The sequence below is a fragment of the Megalobrama amblycephala genome, linkage group LG10, assembly GCF_018812025.1.
Source record: "Megalobrama amblycephala isolate DHTTF-2021 linkage group LG10, ASM1881202v1, whole genome shotgun sequence".
Taxonomy (NCBI): domain Eukaryota; kingdom Metazoa; phylum Chordata; class Actinopteri; order Cypriniformes; family Xenocyprididae; genus Megalobrama; species Megalobrama amblycephala.
The window spans coordinates 31,421,425-31,440,183 of NC_063053.1; the positions used below are offsets into that span (position 1 = coordinate 31,421,425).

The window sequence follows — 18,759 nt, forward strand, 5'->3', positions numbered from 1 at the left end:
CTCTACGAGGTATCAGTGATAGTTTTTATTTCGCCTCTAGAGGCCGCTCTTGTACTGTATAATGACAGCGCTCTCTTCTCAGCCGCTCCGGCAAATGAAATCAACCGTGGCTGTACGAGCCCTTGTTTGTTAAACTCAATATTGACAATAGTTATTTTATAGTACTATGTGTAATTGTGCCCAAAGTGACAAACAGGTACTGTAGTTCTGGCCTAAAGTCATTGGTTGAGCCAAAGGATACATACAGGCTGCCTAATATAGTGACAAATTGGACGTAACTGGTTATATGGCCAATGTAAGACAAACTCTTGGTCTTCAGACAGCTTTAATGCACATGTACATCCTCTAATTAGATTAACGAATGGTGAAAAGTGTTGATTATTGTCTTATATTTAGATCTGTTCATCACAGGGAAGGTTGCAGTGATGAGAAACTGAGCAGATGACAGACAGTCTGTTGATGGTGTGAATGCAGTGATCTCGTCATTACAACTAAATTTCTGCACTCCAGAAATGCTTTCACCATAACTAACAATGCAAACACGATGTAAATCCAGTCAGAGATTGATTGTGTAGTGTAAGAGCATCACTGATTATAACAGGAGTTTTGGGAAGTGTCCAGATAAACTCTCGCTGTGTGATCGACAGCTTCAGTTCCTCAGATCTTTACTGTATAACTAAGATTAGGAAGAAAAAAATAATAAAAGTACATGATCAAAAATATCAATGATTTTAAAATATTGAGTGAGTGGAAATGAGGATAAATAAACCATAAATGATCTAAAAATCATGATAACATCAAAAGAATTTCTAATTATCTGAAGAAATACTGATGAAGCTCAACAAAGCTGATATTAAGATCATATTTGTGTTTCTGCTGTTGAGTGTGTGTGAAAGTGTGTGAAAGTGTGTGAAAGTGTGTGAGCAGCTGCAGTATCAGTTCAGTCACTGTGACTCTGAGGTTTTTGTACGACTCTTTATCACTGTGTGAACACTGCTTTACTGTTGATCCAGTGGTAACTCTGACAGTAATAATGTCCAGCATCTTCAGTCTGGACTCCACTGATGGTCAGAGTGAAATCACTGTTAGATCCACTGCCACTGAATCTAGATGGAGTTCCTGACTGGAGGGTGTTTGTATAATAAATCAGGAGTTTAGGAGCTTCTCCAGGTTTCTGTAAGTACCAGGCTAAACACTGATTCCCATCAGTCCTTCTGTACACATCTGTGCTGGTTTTACAGTTGATGTTCACAGTTTGTCCTGGTTGAGCTGCTGTCATTGAGGGACTCTGAGTGACGGTGATCTGTCCTCTACACTCTGAAACACACAACAAGAAGAAAATCAACTCAAAACTTTGACAATATACTTGAAGAAATGAATTGATATCAAACTTGTGCTCCACAAACCTTGAGCAAACGCTGTGAGAGTCCAGATGAAGATGATGATGAAGGTCATGTTGATGAAGATTGTTGTGTGTGTCAGTGATGAAGTGTTAAACTCACAGCACTATAAACACTCTCAGAGCACTGAAGCATCTGATCAATATGCAAATGAACTCATTCTGTATTTAAATGAGGCTCTAAATGAAGGTTCAGGAGGAGCTCGTTCATCTCATCCTGTCAATCACAACATCAAATATAAGTGTGAAATTTAAAAACTTAGCTGAATATTAAAAATTAATGATGTGCATTGATAAATCATGTATAATAAATACTGCAACATTCCATAAAAAACAATAATTGTCCATTTTGATTTCTCAGTGACTTTAAACACAGAGAGGTGAATGATGTATTTTCTCTTGTGTGGACGTCAACACACTTAACGCCTCTTAGTTTATCAGTATTTTCCATGAGATTTCTTTGATCCCACATGGAAGTCTCTTTGTTTTGGTGTTGAGGAACTGGTTTGGTCCTTCTTAGGCTGATTTTTACCATCAATCACTAATAATTAAATAAAAATATTTAATGTGCTAATGTGACTGTAGGACGTTCGTTAAAATAAACTGAATTCATTTTTCTCTGACATCAGGATCCTTTGGAAACTTGATGAAAGATGATGTTTTTCCACAGACAGGAACAGCACAACATCTGTGTGACATCTCAATCTTGTTATTATCACAATCTTATCATAAACATCTCGGCCTACTTTAGATCCACTCGCTGCTGATCGACTGAACACCAGTGGGCGGGGCCAATGTTGCGATAATGTAAAAGTCGTATGCAAATGATTGTGCCCATGTGACGTCACACGCCACCTCTGTTACAAACAAAGCTTTTTTACAGCTTGATTATAGAAATGATTTTTTTATTGACGACGAGGACGTTTTGATTATGGAACTTGCAGGATGTAATAATGATACAAAGACCTCTTATATGCCAAAAGACCAAGAATAATTTCTCATGTCATGAACCCTTTAAACAGCAAGTGTAAAATATCATATTCTTCTGTGATGTATCCACAATTAACCACTAGTGAAAACGGTTTGCAGTGCTGTGCCAGATGTTACTGAGACAAAATGCAGAAGTGATCCTGCAGAGAGTTGGTACATCAAGATGGCTGCTTCTGTTTTGAGCTCTGCAGTATTTTCACTGTTTTTGTTTGTCCTGTTTTTTCCTCCTTTACTGCAGAACAACCCATTATGTCTATATAAAATGACAGAAACCATCTTTGGAAAAAATGTATTTGAAGTGTAATTTTATTGTTTAGTTTGTCTCACATCTCATTTGATTACATGGAGAGGGCGGGGTTTATGATCTATACTGCATCCAGCCACCTGGGGGCGATCGAGACGCTTTCAGGACTTGTGTGGCACATTTGGGTGGAGTAATGTAGGCAATATAGGGCGATTTCAAACAGAGAACAGGTTCTTCTCAGAGTCTTGAGGGAATATTTAAAGCTGCAGTCTGCCATTTTTCCTCGCTGTCGCCATCTTCTGTTTGAAGCCTGCGATTGCAGTCAAATGTGGAATAGTTATTGTTACGTGCGATGTGCATCGGCACAGCTCCTCAGTGGATGAATCTAATGCTTGCTGTCAATCACTACACCGGTGTGGATACTGTACTTCAGGATCACAGATTCTACGTCTTGAAAGTATGACCAATATAAGAATTTTCACTGGAAAATATCATCTGAACAAGTAACATTTCTGCCACTTTTGTTCTGAACAACTGAGGAAAAAAGCATTAGGCCTACAATAAATCACACTGCCAATGGTTATTAAATCTAACAATCGCTTAGCTCGGATCGCGCCAAACCGTGCAAATTATTATTACTGTTATACTTTGTTCTCAAATTGTTAATGTTAATAACATCAGCATTGACTGAATATGATTTCAATTTCTGTAGCCACTCCACAGTCCAAAGTCTTTTGCTTTTTGACTACAGGTGAATCTCCAGTTGTCACTGATGACTGTCATTTGGATCTTTCTGGATTACAATCCGCCATCAAAATGATAAGTTTAATTATTTCAGCTGCTGTGAGAACAGGCTATAAATGATCTGCTACCAGCAGCATCCTCACATGATAAAACCAACTAGCCTGGACTCCTCCTTTCTGTTTACGGACGTGACGTAATGACGCACAGACGAACTGCTGCATGCTCAAATTTCCAACGGAAATCCACCAGGTCACTAGACTGGGTAAACCCAGCCTGATCTGCCAGTGATTTGATTTCGCCCGGCAACTCAGTCTGGAAACCCGTACATTCATTTCTGCTGCATCTGTTACACTTTTGCGGGAACCAATCACAGACTGGCTTATTCACCTTGCTCGCTATTGGTGGGTACAGAGCTCTTTCTGTGGCTCTGGGCGGGTTTAACACGATGACGTCTCTCGCACGACCGTCAATCCAATTCCTTTTAAACTCTCATCGATGCTAAATGACTTCTTTAGTTTAGCAAACAAATCGCTCGACTGGGTGTAAATGCCACTCACTTTCATGTTTTTTTGCACAACCTGCAAAAGTCGCTCGATGCCATTGCTGCTTCTGCAAACCGCTGATCAATGCTACAAACCAATACAAACTAAACCTGTCTGGAGTTTTCGCATCGCTCTGCAAAAGTACGTCACCCGGATCGTTGATCTGATTGGTTGAAAGACTATCCAATTGCGTGACTAATGCTCGTTGATCACACCTCTTGTGCAGTAGGAAACACATAGCAAACTCCCCAGACCAATGTTCAATTTTAAAAATGCTTTGCTGACAACCAGGTCACTCTTATTATAAAACATTATTACAAGCTTACCGTTGTGAATCAAGCTCAGATAATGAGATAGTTTTGAACACTGGCTGGTTATGTACTTGCTAATAAATTGATTTTGGATCATTTTAACCCAAAAAGTTACGGACTGCAGCTTTAACCTAAAAATATGTTACTCTCCCTCATATGCATGTTTAAAACCGTATGATTTTCATTTCTACTGCATAATTTTGAAAAAATGTCTTCATTCTTGTTTGAGCATGTGTTGTGAATATGTGGTGCACATGAGACCAATGACCAACAGGGGGCAGCAAAAACTATCCATCAGGAACAGAGAAGATAAAGTTTGTAAAATGTAAAACAAAGCCAAAGCTCTAAATATTTTATTGGTTAGAATTTGCTTTATGTGAATGAATGAGTGAAAATATGATTTTTATGATGACAGATGACTGGAAAAGTCATGGAAATTCATTGACCAAAATATGAGGAGAACCTACTGAATACTATGAAGTATAAACCAGAAATCTATGAGTCCATCAGGTCCATTTTGTCTGGTTTCAGATGTGTTTGGTCTGCTGACTTGACTTGATGAAAGTTTATGAGAAAGAAACATTTGTAGATTTTAGATCTGTGTGTTTGAAAACCTTCTGCTGTTGAGTGTGTGTGAGTGTGTGAAAGTGTGTGAAAGTGTGTGAGCAGCTGCAGTATCAGTTCAGTCACTGTGACTCTGACTGACGGAGGTTTTTGTACGACTCTTTATCACTGTGTGAACACATCTTTACTGTTGATGTAGTGATAACTCAGACAGTAATAATGTCCAGCATCTTCAGTCTGGACTCCACTGATGGTCAGAGTGAAATCACTGTTAGATCCACTGCCACTGAATCTAGATGGAGTTCCTGACTGGAGGCTGTTTGTATAATAAACCAGGAGTTTAGGAGCTTCTCCAGGTTTCTGTAAGTACCAGGACACACAGTATGCTGAGCTGCAGGTATCAGCACTACTACTGAGTTTACAGCTCATCTCAACATTTTCTCTTGGTGTGACAGTTTTCACTGCAGGAGTCTGAGTCACTGTGATCTGAGCTCTACAGTCTGAAAAACAAACAATTTATGAGTCCAAAAAATAAATTATTTGACATTTTTAAGATGTATTAAATTAGGCTATACAGCTTAAATGATTTATTTTAAATTTATAGTGTTCACCTTGTAGTATAAAGCAGTATAAGAGCGTCCAGATGATGATGAAGGTCATGTTGATGAAGATTGTTGTGTGTGTCAGTGATGAAGTGTTAAACTCACAGCACTATAAACACTCTCAGAGCACTGAAGCATCTGATCAATATGCAAATGAACTCATTCTGTATTTAAATGAGGCTCTAAATGAAGGTTCAGGAGGAGCTCGTTCATCTCATCCTGTCAATCACATCAAATATGTATCATGTAATCATGATATACCAATAAGTGTGAACTTTAAAAATGTAGCATAAAATTTAGAACAATTCAAACCACATGTGAAAAAACACTGTGAAAATGAAATGTAGATGAAACTTATCATCATCTAAGCAAAAGCGGTGGTCTCCAAACTTGGTCCTGGAGGGCCACTGTCCTGCATAGTTTAGTTCTAACTTGCCTCAACACTTCTGCCAGGAAGTTTCTAGTATGCCTAATTAGACCTTGACTTTTTTACCTTCATAAATAGTTTTCTAAGTCCTTACGATGGTTAAATGACTTGTGTGTTTGAGGCATGCACTAACCCCCTCTGGCACGTCTACGCCAGAAAACAGCACTTGCAAGTTGAGCTGCGCCGACCCAAAACAATCTCGCCTCATGTTCACGTTCACGCGAGAGTGACAAAATGCTTTACGGTAATTCAATATACACATAGCGACCTCACTTTATAAGACAATTTCGAAAATTACCCACCTCCATCGAGATTTCTTGTACTGTTTTTGCAAAACTACTGCGTTGGTGAGCGTTGTAGTCGTTGTAGTCCAGAGCTGCGCTTGGAGTATTTACGACAGTGTGATTCACTGAAGGAACCTGTAGGGGGAGCTTCGCAAATCTTACTGAGTTCCGCTTTAAACGGTTTAACACTATATATCCCCTTCCCTCAAATCCAGACCTCGAGATCCACATTCCTGCAGTGTTTAACTCCAACCCTGACAGTTAATGATATAATTAAGTGATTAAAGGCCCCGATATACTTCAAACGAAGTTTGTTTTTGTTCTTCGTTTAGGAGTAAAACGAAGTTTGAAATGCGTGACCAGCGATATGTGAACATGTGACGCCGCCCACACTGCTGAGAGCGACGTTTAGATGAATATGTAAATATGTGCCGTGCACTTTCTTCTCAGTAACAAAATAAACACAACAAAAATGAGCAAACAGCAAGCATTTATTATAGAAAGCATAAGAAAAGTGTCCGATCATAATAACATTAGCATGTTAGCACGAACTCTGCAAAGTAGCACTCCAGTCACGTCACGTCTTCATATAGCACTTTATTTAACATTTTTTTACAAGCACAACTTCATTTCGAACTATAAAGCGGCTAGCCAGTGTGTTCATATTTTCACCCGCAGAGATCTTACCTCGACGAACTCTAACACACAAAATGAGTCAAAGACGCGTCCCACGCGAGTGAAGGCGGAGCCTCGGCGCACACCTCCTGTTATGTTATCGTCACCAACCAATAGTAGTACGAAGGTGTTTTGCAGCTGGAGCGAACTTTTCCGTTTCAAACTTCCAAAAAGAACACTAAACGAACTTCGTTTTGGCCTGATTTTGTTCGAAATGATGTCACATCAGTTCGTTCTTCAATTTCGTTTGTATACCGGGGCCTTAATTAAGGGATGATTAAGCTTTAATGATGAACACCTGCTGTTAACAAGCGGAATCACTGAAGAAAAGAGAAACACAAGAACTACAACTGACTAAACATTTTCAATAAATCACCAACATCTCTAATTAATTCTCAATAAGATCCTCTGTAGACGTGTGACAGAGATAAAGTCAGTCTGGGGTGCGTTTCCCAAAGCGAACTATGGTCGCAAGTTCCGTCGTTACCAATAGAGTTCAATGGGACTTACGACCATGGTTTACCAACGATGCTTTCGGGAAACTCACCCCTGGTTAGTAATAAGTGAAGTTGGTAATGGTGTTTGTGGAGATGTTTAATCAGATCTTCAGAGATTTAATGTCTTTTATCTTCAGTTGATTTCATCTAAGGCTGTGGCTGAAGTCAGTCGTAGTTCTTGTGTTTCTCTTTTCTTCAGTGATTCTGCTTGTTAACAGCACGTGTTCATCATTAAAGCTTAATCATCCCTTAATTAATCCTTTAATTGTATCATTAACTGTTAGGGTTGGAGCTAAACTCTGCAGGAATGTGGATCTCGAGGTCTGGATTTGAGGACCCCTGTTATATATTATAGCACTGTATGCAATTGCGCCACCCAAAGTGACAAACAGGTACTGTAGTCCTGGCCGTAACAGGTTATATGGCCAATGTAAGACAAACTCTTGGTCTTTAGACAGCTTTAATGCACATGAACATCCTCTAGCATAATAGGATTAACTTGTAGCTTGAATTGTTATTGGGATCTTTTACAGCTCAGAAACTTCAATCCAGAAACACTTTGAATCGTGTAGTAGACGGTACAGCAATGGCCATGTGTCTTTCCAAATAAAATATGAGTCTTTAATATCTCTTTATGGAAGTATTATTCTATGTACTATATTAAAATAGACAGATAATATTGTCTCTTTCCTTCAATTGAACGTCAATACATTCAGTCACGTCTGACAACAACAAATATGTTTTCAATAGTATAGTATAAAATGAATATTAATATAAAAATAATGATCTGTAAATATTTTGGAGATTACAGTTTTTTTTTTTTTTTGCAAACTAATTATATTGGGCTTTATTAAACTTTATGAAACTATAATGAATTTAGGCCTATATGCATTTTTTGTACTACAAGTCAATCTATTGAACCATTTACACAGACTTTCATAAAGAGATCTGAAAGGATTTGTTGTCCTGTGGCTCCCTCTGTCCTTCATCATAAGCTGGGACGCCACTCTCTCATGAATGTGTGTATGACAGTTAGCGGAAGCTAGAGATTACAGTTTATAAAGTTTTTAAATATGGATATTTTTCTTACACAAATGCATCGCTTCACTTCAGAAGGGCTTTATTAATATTAAGTGTGGACTTCTTTTATAATGGATGGCTGCATTTTTTCTGTCTTTAGAATTTGACCCACCATCTACTCCCATTATAAAGCATGAATTAGCCTTGACATTATTTCATATAACTCCGATTGTATTTAGTCTAAAAGAAGAATGTCACCTACATCTAGGATTGGCTTGATGGTGAGTAAATCATGGGGTAATTTTCATTTTTGGGTGAACTAACCCTTTAAAACAGCAGCTGAATATAAAACTCTTACTGTCTGCAGTATATAGTATGAATACAGTGTATAGTGAACAAATGACATGTTAGGATGAGATACTGAAATCAAATAACCATGGAGAATTATGAAAATTAATATCTATTATTAATAAAAGGCGGCAATTAAAATCAGTCAGATCTCAAACGTGTGACTGATCTATAAGAGCACAAAATCTCTTTCTGACCTCTATAATTATTAAGAGTGGCAGATTAATTTAGATGATTTTCATTTCAGATGTTTGTGTGACGATGTTGTTTCAGATCCTCCTTTGAGCAGCTGCAGTATCAGTTCAGTCACTGTGACTCTGACTGACGGAGGTTTTTGTACGACTCTTTATCACTGTGTGAACACATCTTTACTGCTGATGACATGGTAACTCTGACAGTAATAATGTCCAGCATCTTCAGTCTGGACTCCACTGATGGTCAGAGTGAAATCACTGTTAGATCCACTGCCACTGAATCTAGATGGAGTTCCTGACTGGAGGAGTGTTTGCTTTATAAATTAGGAGTTTAGGAGCTTCTCCAGGTTTCTGTAAGTACCAGGCAAAACATAATAGCTCCCATAATAACTAGTCTTGTATGCACATCTCTGCTGGTTTTACAGTTGATGTTCACAGTTTGTCCTGGTTGAGCTGCTGTCATTGAGGGACTCTGAGTGACGGTGATCTGTCCTCTACACTCTGAAACACACAACAAGAAGAAAATCAACTCAAAACTTTGACAATATACTTGAAGAAATGAATTGATCTCAAACTTGTGCTCCACAAACCTTGAGCAAACGCTGTGAGAGTCCAGATGAAGATGATGATGAAGGTCATGTTGATGAAGATTGTTGTGTGTGTCAGTGATGAAGTGTTAAACTCACAGCACTATAAACACTCTCAGAGCACTGAAGCATCTGATCAATATGCAAATGAACTCATTCTGTATTTAAATGAGGCTCTAAATGAAGGTTCAGGAGGAGCTCGTTCATCTCATCCTGTCAATCACAACATCAAATATGTATCATATAATCATCAATATACTGTGAACTTTAAAAATGTAGCATAAAATTTCATGTTATCTTGCACTACATCACTGTGCCACTAGAGGACGGTGGTGAACAGACAGACACACTGATGAACAGGAACGGAAAAGGTGAATAATAATGAGTTAATGCAGTGATAAATTTATTCGATGGGGCTCCAGTGTGTATTTAAATGGTTAAACACTATATATTATAGCACTATATGTAATTGCACCACCCAAAGTGATAAACAGGTACTGTAGTTCTGGCCTAAAGTCATTGGTTGAGCCAAAGGATACATACAGGCTGCCTAATATAGTGACCTACAATTGGCCGTAACAGGTTATATGGCCAATGTTAGACAAACTCTTGGTCTTTAGACAGCTTTAATGCACATGTTCATCCTCTAGCATAATAGGATTAACATGTAGCTTGAATTGTTATTGGGATCTTTTACAGCTCAGAAACTTCAATCCAGAAACACTTTGAATCGTGTAGTAGACGGTACAGCAATGGCCATGTGTCTTTTCAAATAAAATATGAGTCTTTAATATCTCTTTATGAAGTATTATTCTACATACTATATTAAAATAGACAGATAATATTGTCACGTCTGGCAACAACAAATATGTTTTCAATAGTATAGTATAAAATGAATATTAATATAAAAATGAATGATCTGTAAGTATTTTGGAGATTTTTTTTTTTTTTTTTTTTTGCAAACTAATTATATTGGGCTTTATTAAACTTTATGAAACTATAGTGAATTTAGGTCTATATGCATTTTTTATACTACAAGTCAATCTATTGAACCATTTACACAGACTTTCATAAAGAGATCTGAAAGGATTTGTTGTCCTGTGGCTCCCTCTGGTGGACAGCATTAGTATTATGACCTTCATCTCTGAATCCCATTCATATAAATGACTGATTTAAAAAAAGTTCCTGAATCTCTGCATGTTTACTCAGAAAGTCTTGTTGTCCATGTGTATGAAGTTCTGTGAATTTTGGATTCAAACATTCAAACTGATGGAAACTGATAGAAAAATAGATTTTTTCTCCTGTGGTTCCCTCTAGTGGACAACATTAGTACAACATGTTGTAGTCCGTCAGCCATTTTGAGTTGCCGAAAACTTTTTTCAAACTCCAAAACCACTCGACTGATTCACACGAAATTTTGCACGTCATCTGTAGACACTAATGACAAAAGTTATCAAAAGGATTTTAATTAGTCAAAGCGTTTAGAAGATAGTTCATTTAGCCAATATACCCATCATGTATTTCGAGCATATGCATGTTTCCTAGTGTTTAGATTTAGTTTAAATGAGTGTATTGGTGCTAGTGTTAGTTGTAATAAGGGAATTTTGTCTGTAAACCATAACTTCCTTTATATGCCTGTCTGATCTATCGAGTTTGATCTCGATTTAAAGCTCCGGACTCGAGCTACTCACTGAGATATGTCACATAGCTGACAAATGCATTTTTCTATGTTTTTAATGATACTGTGAAGAAAGTACTCCATCTCGAAATCCGATCTGATAGTCATAAAGTATGCAAGTTCAGCTAGGAGACCAAACAAAGGAACTTTTGCCCGCCAAATAGTGCTGCGCATCTATTGGCCGCTACAATTCAGGAGGTGTGTTAGCTTGGGTTTCCATAAAAACAACGACACACACCTTTTCCTTTGTCTCCCGATTGTCTCTCGACTGCCCCTGAACTGCCTCAGGCGACAGCGCTGCCATCACACGCTCTCCTTCCGGGACGACCATCTCCTCGGACTCTCTCTCTCTTCTTTCTTCTCTGTCATCTTATGCGTCAGTTAAACCTCGTTTGAAAACCCCGCCGGAGAAACCCTCTCAGAAAGGACCAACCAAGCCAAGCGCATTGAAACTCTGCTGCACACCGACTTGAACCATATGCAAGTATCTCTCTGAAATTTGTTTAAACTGATTTCTGTGCTGGCTCTCTCAAAAAGGGTTAACTGCCGTAAGTTGCCATTCTTTGATCATTCTTTGATCATTCTTCCTTTCCTGTCTCTACGTTCCCTTTTGTATATATTTGTATATTATGTATTTAGATAACCTATTAGTAGTTTTCATATATTAAATACATTATATCCATGCTCTTTGTTCTCTTGCTCATTCCACAAAGACCAGGTCACTTTAACGTTTCGATCCTATATCCTTGCTTTACGTTTGGATGCTAGAATAGGAAGTCTTTCTCATGGCCAGAGAACAGACCTTCCTTTTAATAACATTCTGAGGAGCTATAGTTTGCCAGACAAACAAACAGTTTCTCTAAATAATTATTAAACCAGAACTAATCATATATATAATTGATTACAATTCGTTGTAATTAATTCACCATATATGGTTGATTCCCCCTTGGGTCGGTATGTGCATAATAATTCATAAAGCTTTATGAATTATTATATTCATATTCCACCCATAAATTGATTAATAACTGTACAAATCGTTACATAAATTTGGGGTTAAATAGACAAATGGTCTAGGATGAACCCTTCAGTGTTTGGATCTCTGATAATCTCACCTGTGCTCGATATTCTCAGTCGTCTGAAGCTCTAAAATGATGTTATTGACTTCAAATCTTCTCATCTGCTGCAGCCCTCATATTTGTGAATGAACTTATTCAGTGTTTCTAGCACAAATCACTGTGACTCTGACTGACGGAGGTTTTTGACTCTTTATCACTGAACCAGGATAGAGGTTGATGATCCCAACTCTGATAGACGTCAGGACTGCTTTTACAGGACATGGTGAATGTGTTTCCTAGATGAACAGATTTCACTGCAGGCGTCTGAGTCGCTTCACCAACTGATTTATGATTATTTATAATGTTTCCTGAGGTGCACTTATAATGTTAATATGATTTTTACATCAAATAATTGTCATAATTTAGAAATAAATGGTTATTTCCACTCTGATTTTAGCGCTCTGATTGTTTACATGTGAAACCTTCTCGAATACTATCACTACATTTTAACTATTACAGCTGTCTAAATGAACGAATGGTGAAAAGTGTTGATTATTGCCTTATATTTCGATCTGTTCATCACAGGGAAGGTTGCAGTGATGAGAAACTGAGCAGATGACAGACAGTCTGTTGATGGTGTGAATGCAGTGATCTCGTCATTACAACTAAATTTCTGCACTCCAGAAATGCTTTCACCATAACTAACAATGCAAACACGATGTAAATCCAGTCAGAGATTGATTGTGTAGTGTAAGAGCGTCACTGATTATAACAGGAGTTTTGGGAAGTGTCCAGATAAACTCTCGCTGTGTGATCGACAGCTTCAGTTCCTCAGATCTTTACTGTATAACTAAGATTAGGAAGAAAAAATAATAAAAGTACATGATCAAAAATATCAATGACTTTAAAATATTGAGTGAGTGGAAATGAGGATAAATAAACCATAAATGATCTAAAAATGATGATAACATCAAAAGAATTTTTAATTAGCTTAAACAATACTGATGAAGCTCAACAAAGCTGATATTAAGATCATATTTGTGTTTCTGCTGTTGAGTGTGTGTGAAAGTGTGTGAAAGTGTGTGAGCAGCTGCAGTATCAGTTCAGTCACTGTGACTCTGACTGACGGAGGTTTTTGTACGACTCTTTATCACTGTGTGAACACATATTGACTGTTGATGTAGTGATAACTCTGACAGTAATAATGTCCAGCATCTTCAGTCTGGACTCCACTGATGGTCAGAGTGAAATCACTGTTAGATCCACTGCCACTGAATCTAGATGGAGTTCCTGACTGGAGGAGGTTTGTTGCATAAATCAGGAGTTTAGGAGCTTCTCCAGGTTTCTGTAAGTACCAGCTAAAACAATGTTTGCCATCACACCAGGAGACTGGATCTCTGCTAGTTTTACAAGTCACAGTGACTGATTGTCCAGTTTGAGAGAGCAGCTCTGAGGGAGTTTGAGTCACTGTCACCTGACCAACAGATTCTGACAAGAGAGAAAGATTAGAAATCACAAACACTTTTACAACCATATATCTTCACAACACATAAAAATAACAAGTAAATAATGTCTGTAATCTTTACTGACACAAACCTCGACATAATACTGCCAGCGTCCAGATCAATATGGTGCTGAAAGTCATTTTTGTTGGTTGTAGGTTCAGTTCTAGTGAAAAACAGTTGTTGATCATGTTTGATGTTTGACAGAGTTATAAACACATGCAGAGCACTGAAGCGTGTGTCGCTCATGTAAAACACTCTCTCTATGCAAACGCTTCAGGAGATTGTGGGCAAGTTTAAGCTGGTTTAATATTCTGTTTCATTCAGACTTCAGAAACATGTTAATAATCCAGAGCCCCTTTTTTTTTCAGAAAATCTGCACAAATTTAATTGTGAATTTGCTGCTGTACAACAGTTCAATAAAAAAGAAGCTTAAAATTTAGACACAATATTAACAGTTACTTGGTCTGTTTTTGTACGGCCAACTGAAATATTTGCAAAAAAAACACAGTGTGACTCACAATAGTTCCTGAATGAAATATTGTTTTGAATTAATCATTTGAGTGAATGAATCAATTATTCACCCATGAAGACTGTTCCTTGTTTCCAAAGACATAATAGGTGCTTCTCAATACTAAAAATTGATGCTTCCTCATTTCCTCACTCCTCCATCCTCCAGCCCGTGACCCGGAAACCGATCGAACACCTCAAGGAGGCGAGGAATGAGGAGCGAGGAACCTTCCTGAGGAGTCATGAGTGAAGATACACAGGTGTATCCTTCCCTCGCATCCTGAGGGGGTGGAGCTAAGATGCGAGGAAAAGAAGTGAGAGGAGGAAATGAGGATGCAAAAATAATAAATGAGAAGAACCCTATGGCTGTGTCCCAATTCAGAGGCTGCATCCTTCAAAGGCCACATTCAGAGGTGGCCTTGTGGCTTGTGCGACTGTGCGACGAAGGCTCCTTCAAATGCGTCCTTCATTTCCTGTGAAATGAAATATACAAAGATGCTCTGCGTCTGAAATCGAATACTACCCTATATAGTAGGTGAAAAACAGTACACCAACATGTTATGTCCGAATACATAGTATTTGAAAAACTCTAGGTGAAAAGTCTCCGGATGACCTACTACTTCCAGCGAGATTCTGCGGTGTGCATTCGATGGACACTTTACTATCCCATGAGGCCACGGGAAAGGATTTATGAATGGAGGTGAAGTGACGCAACTGATGCTGGTAGGTCACATGATAATGACAACATGGCGAATGTAGTACTTCTGGATTAAATTAATACTACACATATAAAACATACTTTTTGAATGATCGCAAAATAAGTTTAAATTCAAATGTAGTGTAAGGCCCGCCCAATCGGCCCGATGGCGGTTTTCCACCGGGAGGGGAAGGTTTCTTGCGCATTCGGTCTTTTCAGTGTGGCAAAGTAGTTTAATCCAAGTAAACTTTTATCTGACTCCATTTTATTATGACCTTGAATTTAGTCTAGAATGTCAATTGATTATTGGTCATTTGTATAACAATTTAGCTATACATTTGATTACTCTATTTAACTCTTTACTCTTTTTTGTACTCATTCGGATTCCTATAACGCTTTGAGTCTCGCACCGGCCGGGCAAATGATCTCATACGCACAATCTCGTCAGTCTTGGTCATTAGACAGAGGCGATGACTAATATTCTAGAGGCCGTACCCACTTTGCTCATTCTAGAATACGTTTATTTAGTCCCCATAGATCTGAACACACCGAATTAAGGTAAGATTACTTTTAACTAGGGGCTATGACCATTACCATAAAATCAGGCTGACCAATTTAGCTTCCTCTAGTGGTAACTTTACATAATCACGCAGTGGTTTACCCACAGACACTTAGAATAATCTCACCATAACCAGAGGTTGAGGCCCATCCTGTTTAGATTGATCTAGCAACACTCTGTTGCTCTAAAAGGAAAAAACCCATTATTAGCCTACACAGTCTAAGTATACTTAACTAATGCCAATGTGCTAGTCGGAGCTCTAAAATATCAGCTGGTGTGCCCCACTGCTCCACCTAAACTGTACTTTAGTCCGTTACTAACCTGAGCGTAGATTTGTGGGGTTATGGACTTAACGTAATCTACTGGAGTCAATAATTTCAGAGTAAGTCAGAATAAAGTCAAATGTGACAATTTATTAGTCAGGTAAATGTATCATGCCAATTACATAATCATCTCAAAGATGATCAATACAAACATCAAATGCTCAGAAACAGAGTAAAAGATGAATACCTGACATTAGAAAAATGCACATTGCAATGTGGGTTCATCTGCACAGGATCGAGCCCTGAGCCTCCTGCAACATCTCTTTAAATACCCAGACCAAGACAGAAACTTCTTTCAAATGGAAACATGACTTCACAATGGTAATTTGCATTAATCAGGGTCCCAGACTGAGTAGTTTACACCTTTTAGGGACACACCCATTACAGAGAGCAAAATATCTCTAAAGTCTTTAAACCTTTATTACTTTCTGGTTTACTTCTATGGGAATGAGACCCTTGTACCAGTCGCACTGAGACATTTCAAATGATACCAAACATGTATAGTATTGTATGATAACTGTTCACATTGAACCATATAGATTTTGGGTGAATTTCAGGTCATCTCCGTATGTAGAGAGAAGAGATGGGGGAAGAGGGGGTGAAGGAAGGGAAATGTAGATTAAGGCATTGCTGAGGTGTGATCGACTCAGTGTGATTGCGTCTCGAATGGGGACGCTAATTTTGCAAGAGAGAGTTCAAATGTTAATTTCCTTTGTTTTCTCAAAGAGTGGCCCTTTCTTGGTCCAGGCACTCTGGCATCAGTCTTACAGGAGCAGGAAAACACCTGCAGATACATGATGAAAAAACAAGAACATGTGGCCAAATTATGAACCTCATAGATAAAAGAATATATAAATGTATTTTTTTTGAGGTGCACATGCATGACAAACACATTTATAGTTATTTTGAGTGTTTCTCCCAGCCAGTACAGATATGTGGGGCCCAGATGGGTGTCACCTGGGCTGCCTAACTGGGGCCCAGCCGATTTTGTCCACGGTTTCCAAGGCCCCACATGGGTTAGTCCAGATGAACTGAACACTGCTCAGTGTGCACACTACAGGCTGTTAAATGTAACACAGAAACATGCTGGAGTTAATGAGATAATTAGGTGATAACGAGCATAATCACTGAAGGACAGAGAAACAACAAGAACTACGACTTCAGCCACAGCCTTCGATGAAATCAACTGAAGATAAAAGACATTAAATCACTGAAGATCTGATTAAACATCTCCACAAACAGCATTACCAGCTTCACTTATTACTAACCAGACTGACTTTATTTCTGACATACATCTACAAAAGTTGTTATTGAGGTTTCCAGAGGCCCAGACAAAATCGGCTGGGCCCCAGTTAGGCAGCCCAGGTGACACCCATCTGGGCCCCACCATGCTGTGTTGGCTGGGCTGGTGTCACAGGATCATCAAACTTTGAGACAGTTGAGTTTGACTAACAGAGAGATGAGGTTTGTTCATATTCATTAGTTTACATCTGAAACATAAATTCAGTTAAAAGTGTAAAATAAATTCTTATCTTGATTATCAGTTAAAACCTGGTGTCAGTAAGTTAAATAAAACACAAAATACATGCTTAAATAAATAGTTTAGTCCATAAATAATGCATTTATATTTTTAATTTATAGAGTTATGCATAAATAATTGCATAAATATGAATGCTTGCATACATAAACAAATAAAGTAATTGTTCCAGAGGCTTAGATATGTATCCTTCTTATTTTTCAGTGCAGATATAGACTGTTTTCTGTGAATGAACAAGATTTCAGATTCATTAGTGAAATAACGAGAAGAATAATAAAGTGCAGTAAACAGTGAAACTATTAAACACTACAGACCAGTGTGTTTATAATGAAGACAATACATTAAAATAATACAGCAGTTTGCAATATCAAGCAGCACAATGAGCTGTTTTATACATCTGAAAATAAGTGTAAGCGGATCATACCGGAAGACACACACTGAATTTAAAAATGATGTTAAACATAAGGTGGTGTCATAGAGGCCCATTCGACCGCTCCGGACACATCGACACAACGGTCAACATGACGCTGTTCATCACTCACACTTACAAATCAATGACTTTCATCAAAAATATCACAGCATTGTGCAGCATATAAACTACTGAGCTTTAAACTCCAGACGGACAGAGGAAAACCTTTCAGAGGTGAGGATGTGCTGGTTTGTGTTTTTGTATAACTCAATATGTAAAATCACATTAATTTCATTTCATTTATTTATTTATAAAGCACAAATAAACACAACAAAAGTTGACCACTGTGCTGTACAGAGAAAAAAAGAAATAAAAGACAGGAGTAGTAAAAGACATCGCTAAAATTTTAAAAATAAAACAAGAGTTAGAATGAATGAAATGCAAGACTAAGAAGATGAGACTGTAACTTTGATTTAAAATCATATAAAGACGAAGCAGATCTTACAGATAAGGGAAGACTGTTCCATAACTTCGGGCCAGCCACTGCAAATGCACGGTCACCTCTCATCTTCAATCTTGATCTTGGATACGACAGAGTAATACTGTCTGAGGATCGCAAGCATCTAACTGATGAATTCACGTTTAAGAGGTCTGACAAATAAGAAGGTGCCAGACCTTTTAAAGACTCAAAAACAAACAGCAAAATCTTAAATTCAGCTCTATAACGCACTGGCAACCAATTAAGAGACATTAAAATTGGAGAAATGTGTTCTCGTTTACGAACCCCAGTTAAAAACCTGGCTGTGGCATTTTGGACCATCTGAAGTCGTGAGATGGAGGATTGGGGTAATCCAACATACAACGAATTACAATAGTCCAATCGAGATAAAACAAATGCATGTGTGGTTCTTTCAAGATCCTTATAAGACAGAAAAGATTTAACTTTAGACAGAAGTTTAAGATGAAAAAAACATGACTTAACTACTGAATTTATATGTTGGTCAAACTTAAGGGAAGAATCAAAAAGAACTCCCAAATTTTTCACGGTTGGTTTGATACAG

At 38.0% G+C, this 18,759-nt stretch overlaps 1 pseudogene and 2 gene segments (V, D, J or C); all 3 read right to left on the reverse strand.

Moving 5' to 3' along the window:
• Positions 1-979: 979 nt before the first annotated feature.
• On the reverse strand, positions 980-1,455 carry LOC125277371. The segment is given in 2 exon segments: positions 980-1,317; positions 1,407-1,455. Coding segments are annotated over 2 exon segments (387 nt in total).
• A 7,439-nt stretch (positions 1,456-8,894) lies between these two features.
• LOC125277382 lies at positions 8,895-9,480 on the reverse strand (annotated as a pseudogene).
• Positions 9,481-13,242: 3,762 nt separating this feature from the next.
• Positions 13,243-13,906, reverse strand: LOC125277359. The segment is given in 2 exon segments: positions 13,243-13,649; positions 13,758-13,906. Coding segments are annotated over 2 exon segments (435 nt in total).
• Positions 13,907-18,759: the final 4,853 nt, after the last annotated feature.